The 5,916-nt window shown below is 41.8% G+C and overlaps 1 protein-coding gene across 1 annotated transcript; it reads left to right on the plus strand.

Annotated features, from left to right (window-relative positions):
• The first annotated feature begins 416 nt into the window (after window positions 1-416).
• Window positions 417-5,587, plus strand: LOC140819164 (uncharacterized). Its single transcript, XM_073179174.1, has 7 exons — window positions 417-2,008; window positions 2,342-2,459; window positions 2,523-2,762; window positions 2,907-2,978; window positions 3,482-3,655; window positions 4,175-4,552; window positions 4,940-5,587. The coding sequence occupies exons 1-7, from the start codon at window positions 417-419 to the stop codon at window positions 5,585-5,587; spliced, it is 3,222 nt and encodes a 1,073-aa protein (XP_073035275.1).
• Window positions 5,588-5,916: the final 329 nt, after the last annotated feature.

Consider the following 5,916-nt stretch of genomic DNA (forward strand, 5'->3'; position numbering starts at 1 on the left):
TTTATTTGAATTGATTTTAAACCAACCATTCGATTTGTCTAAATAAAGTTGAGCTATGTCAATTATGGTAATTAATATACAACTTTGAATAATTACTCCTCGTGGGATCGATATCCATACTCTAACCAGTACTAAAACTTGACACCGTATACTTGCGGTAGTGAAAACACGCAACAAGTTTTTGGCGCCGTTGCCGGGGAGTAAACTATTTAATTGCATATTGATATCATTACTAATTAGTCTTTACTTTAATTTAGACTTCATTTTATTTTGTTTTCTTTACTTTGTTAATCTATAGTCTTTTTGTTTTGCAGTGCATGCGAAAATATCAAAATCCCGACTTGCTACTTTTTGATCCTGAGATCGAAAGAACTGCCAGGAGATTAAGGAAAGCAAGGAGAGACGAAATTAAAGCAATGGCTGAAAACAGAGACAACCAGAATGAACTCCCTAGAGAGGTGCCAATCCGAGAACATTTCCGTCCTATCATCAACGCTCACTACTCTATAATAGCTCGCGGAACCATTGCTGCTAACAACTTCGAGCTAAAGCCCGCACTCATTAACATGGTTCAACAGAACCAATTTGGAGGAGCAGCCATTGCAGATCCCCATCTTCACTTACGAACTTTTCTGGAGATCACGGATACGGTAAAAATGAACGGTTTTTCTGACGAACTTATTCGATTGCGCCTTTTTCCGTTTTCTCTTAGGGATCATGCAAGGAGTTGGCTCCAATCTCTATCGCTGGGAAGTGTTACTACTTGGGCGGATTTGGTTACGAAGTTTTTGTCAAAATATTTTCCTCCTGCTAAATCTGCTCAGCTGAAAATAGATATCACCAACTTCAGGCAGAGAGAATTTGAGGTATTATATGAAGCGTGGGAGCGATACAAAGAGTTACTCAGGAAGTGTCCGAATCATGGATATGCAGATTGGGTACAAATCGAGCTATTTTACAATGGTTTGGATGGGCCGACTAGAGGGAATGTGGATGCTGCCGCCGGAGGTACTATCTTTTCTAAAACACCTGATGAGGCTTATGATTTGCTTGAACAGATGACCATCAACAGTTATCAGTGGCCGAGTGAAAGATTTGGATCAAAGAAACCTGCTGGAGTGTATGCCGTAGACCCGATCACATCACTTACTGCACAGGTGTCGGCATTGACTACACAAATTGCAGCAATGAACAAAGCAAGCCAAGCTACGTCTGAAGTAGCACTGGTGACTGCTGAGGAAGAGCCAGTTATGGAGGAAGCTCAGTACATCAACAATCGTGGCTTTGGAGGTTATCGAGGTAATCCTCCCCCTAATACTTATCATCCAAGTTTGAGGAATCACGAGAATTTCTCTTATGCGAACAACAAGAACGTGTTGAACCCTCCACCGGGGTTCAATACACAGAAAGGGGAAGGAAAGCCATCTTTTGAAGATCTAGTGGGCACATTTGTGACTGAGTCTGGAAAGAGGATGGCGAGAACTGAGTCTCGTCTTGATAACATGGAGACACACATGGGTAATATGGGTGCCACGATGAAGTCCTTGGAGACACAGATAGGGCAACTAGCCAATGCTTTGAAAGATCAGAATCGAGGACAGTTTCCCAGCAATACCGAGGTGAATCCTAGGGAACAGTGCAAGGCTGTCACACTGAGGAGTGGCAAAGAAATCGGTGTCCAAGAACCTGAGGAGGAGAGTGTAGAGATTCTTGTTGAGGAAGATGATGAAAAGAGTGCAAGTGTTAGAGAAGAGAGAGTAGAAGAACCTGAGAAAGTACTTAAACAGCAGCCTTTACCGAAGGTAAATCTTCCATATCCACAGAGGTTCAAGAAGAAAGGGTTAGACGATCAGTTTGCGAAGTTCCTGGAAATTTTCAAGAAAATTCACATCAACATCCCATTTGCCTATGCATTGGAGCAGATGCCCAATTATGCTAAGTTCATTAAGGATGTGATGTCCAAGAAGAGGAAACTTCAAGAATTCGAGACCGTAAAGCTGACCGAAGAGTGCAGTGCAATACTCCAAAGGAAACTACCCCAGAAACTCAAAGATCCAGGGAGTTTTACTATTCCTTGTGTTATTGGTGGTTCTAGAGTAAATAGAGCTTTATGTGATTTGGGTGCTAATATAAATTTAATGCCTTTTTCTATTTACAGGACTTTGGAGCTTGGCGAGGTGAAACCTAGCACTATCACTTTGCAGCTGGCGGACAGATCACTTACCTATCCACGAGGGATAGTAGAGGATGTGCTGGTAAAGGTAGACAAATTCATATTTCCTGCTGATTTTGTTATATTAGATATGGAAGAAGACCAGGAGACTCCGCTTATCTTTGGAAGGCCATTCCTAGCTACCGGGAAGGCATTGATTGATGTGCACAAAGGCGAGCTCACCTTGAGAGTAGGTGGAGAAGAAGTTGTTTTCAACATCTACAACACCATCAAGGGACCAAATGAGGTAAGTACTTGTAAGAATATTGATATAATTGATTCATGTGTATCTCATGTTGGTGCAAGTAAGTTGACAAAGGACTCTTTGGAGCGATGCTTGTTGGAATCAGCTTCTACACTGGTTGAAGATGATTGGGACGTGCAAGAGGAGTTACATGCTCTCAATACACTACCTAAGGAAAAGTGTGATAACCAACTTGAAGAGTTACTTGAGGATGCAAGTAAGGAGGTACCTAAAGCATCTCCTGTATTGAAAGATTTACCGAGTCACTTGTGCTATGCTTTCCTTGACGAGGGGTCATCACATCCGGTAATTATATCTTCTGCGCTTACTAGTGATGAGAAAGATAGGTTGTTGAGGGTGTTGAGAGAATTTAAATCTGCTTTGGGATGGACAATTGCTGATATAAAGGGAATTAGCCCTACTGTTTGTATGCATAAAATTTTGATGCAGGAGTCCTATTCCCCCTACGTTGATCATCAGAGGAGGCTTAATCCTGCCATGAAAGAAGTTGTGAGGGCTGAGGTATTAAAATTGCTAAATGCTGGTGTTATTTATGCTATATCTGACAGTTCATGGGTGTCACCAGTACAAGTAGTGCCCAAGAAAGGGGGAATAACTGTAGTCAAAAATGAGAATAACGAATTGATTTCAACTCGTCCAGTGACTGGTTGGCGAGTGTGTATAGACTACAGAAAATTGAATGATGCGACTAGGAAAGATCACTTCCCCCTTCCCTTTATTGACCAGATGCTCGATAGAGTAGGTGGTTATCATTATTATTGCTTTCTAGATGGCTATTCAGGTTACAATCAGATTGTTATAGCACCGGAGGATCAAGAGAAGACTACCTTCACTTGTCCCTACGGTACATTTGCTTTCAGGAGAATGCCATTTGGTCTCTGCAATGCCCCTGCTACTTTTCAGAGGTGTATGATGGCCATATTTTCTGACATGGTCGAAGAAATAATGGAAGTCTTTATGGATGATATCTCTGTATTTGGTTCATCTTTCGACCATTGTTGCAGAATCTAACGCTTGTTTTGCAGAGATGTCAATCAAAGAATCTAGTGTTGAATTGGGAGAAATGCCATTTCATGGTCTCCGAAGGGATTGTGCTTGGGCATAAAATTTCAGCTAGAGGGATAGAAGTGGACAGAGCCAAAGTTGTGGCAATCGAAAAGCTCCCACCGCCGAAAAATGTGAAAGGAATCAGAAGCTTCTTGGGACATGCCGGGTTCTATCGTCGTTATATTAAAGATTTTTCTAAAATTACTAGACCTTTATGTAATTTGTTAGAAAAGGATTCAACATTTATTTTTGACGATGATTGTTTGCAGGCGTTTAACAGGATCAAGGCAGCACTGATCTCTGCACCCATCATGATAGTGCCTGATTGGAAGGAGCCCTTTGAGCTCATGTGTGATGCTAGCGACTATGCTGTGGGAGCAGCATTGGGACAAAGGCGAGACAAGATGTTTAAAGCCATCTACTATGCGAGTCGTACACTCGATGCAGCCCAACAGAATTACACAACTACTGAGAAAGAGATGCTAGCAGTGGTGTTTGCCTTCGACAAATTTAGAACATATCTCATTGGCACAAAGGTAACGGTTTTTACTGACCATGCAGCTCTTCGTTACTTGTTTGCCAAAAAGGATGCAAAGCCCAGGTTGATACGATGGATACTCCTACTTCAAGAATTTGACTTTGAGGTCAAGGACAAGAAAGGTTGTGAGAACCAGGTGGCAGATCACTTGTCACGACTAGAGCTGGAAGAAAGAGCTGAAGGTGGAGCTATCAACGAGTCGTTCCCAGATGAACAAACTTTCAAGGTAAGTGTTTCACATCCGTGGTTTGCAGATATAGCTAATTTCCTTGCTGCAGGAGAATTACCTTCAGATTTAACTTATCATCAAAAGAAGAAATTTCTTCATGATGCCAAGTTTTATTTGTGGGACGACCCATTCTTGTTCAAGAGATGCGCTGATCAGATAATTAGACGATGTGTAGCAGAGGAAGAAGCGGGTATGATTCTAGAGCAGTGTCATTCCTCACCCTACGGCGGACACTTTGGAGCATCTAGAACAGCAGCTAAGGTATTACAGTCAGGTTTCTATTGGCCTAATTTGTTTAAAGACAGTTATACTTTAGTCAAGTCATGTGATAAATGCCAAAGAGTTGGCAATATTTCTAGACGACATGAATTACCACTAACAAATATTTTGGAGGTGGAACTTTTTGATGTCTGGGGTATTGATTTTATGGGTCCATTCCCATCCTCTTTTGGTCAGTCTTACATTTTACTCGCTGTTGATTATGTGTCAAAATGGGTGGAAGCAATCGCCACCAGTACTAATGATGCTCGAGTTGTTGTTAAGTTTGTCCACAGGAACATCTTCACCAGATTCGGAACGCCTAGAGCCATTATCAGTGATGAAGGTACGTATTTCTGTAATAAAATTTTTAACTCACTATTGGCCAAGTATGATGTGAAGCACAGGGTGACACTGGCATACCACCCGCAAGCCAATGGACAAGCAGAGATATCCAACCGGGAGATCAAACAAATCTTGGAAAAGACAGTGAAGACTAACCGGAAGGATTGGGCGATCAAGCTAGACGATGCATTATGGGCGTACAGGACTGCATACAAGACACCTATCGGGATGTCCCCTTATAGGTTGGTCTTTGGAAAAGCTTGTCATCTCCCTGTGGAACTGGAGCACAAAGCATATTGGGCGGTGAAAAAGCTAAATTTTGATAAGCGAGCATCGGGCGAACAGCGACTGCTGCAGCTGAATGAGATGGAGGAGTTTAGGAATGACGCATACGAAAATGCCAAGATATACAAGGAAAATACAAAGAGATGGCATGACAAGCAGATTCTTCGCCGACTTTTTGAACCAGGGCAACAGGTGTTACTATTCAATTCTCGACTGAAGCTGTTTCCTGGTAAGTTAAAATCACGATGGTCTGGACCGTTCACAGTGGAAGCAGTGTACCCATACGGGGCAATTGAGCTAAAATGCAAAAATGGTGAGAAATTCAAAGTCAATGGTCAGAGGGTCAAGCATTACTTTGGAAATGAAGTGCGACACATGGACAACATCCCACTGGGAGAACCAAAGTAGACTGAAGAAAGTCAGGCTGATGACGTTAAACCAAGCGCTATGTGGGAGGCAACCCACATTTATTTATTTTTTTTGCATTCAATTTATTTAATTTTTATTTTGATTTCTACGCTTATTATTTTTAAATTTCTCGATTCAAGTATTAATTTGCATTTTTTTTATTCTTTTGCAGGTATTTTATTAAAAAAAAAAAAACAAGAAATGCGAAGGATTGGCCGAGAGCTCAGCGCATATGCGCCATTCCACGCGCGCACATGCGCGAATTTTCCAGCAGCTTCAGCGCATTTGCGCAACATTTTCCGCGCACATGCGCGATATTTACAGAGCGT

Source organism: Primulina eburnea, chromosome 18 (genome assembly GCF_022965805.1).
Source record: "Primulina eburnea isolate SZY01 chromosome 18, ASM2296580v1, whole genome shotgun sequence".
Taxonomy (NCBI): Eukaryota; Viridiplantae; Streptophyta; class Magnoliopsida; order Lamiales; family Gesneriaceae; genus Primulina; species Primulina eburnea.

Excerpts from the sequence above, each read along its gene's own strand:
- LOC140819164 (XM_073179174.1), top strand. The coding sequence starts at position 417 with ATGGCTGAAAACAGAGACAACCAGAATGAACTCCCTAGAGAGGTGCCA. Across the intron at positions 2,009-2,341 it reads ACCGTAAAGCTGACCGAAGA|GCCATTCCTAGCTACCGGGA; the intron begins GTGCAGTGCAAT and ends TATCTTTGGAAG. Across the intron at positions 2,763-2,906 it reads ACGAGGGGTCATCACATCCG|GAGTCCTATTCCCCCTACGT; the intron begins GTAATTATATCT and ends ATTTTGATGCAG.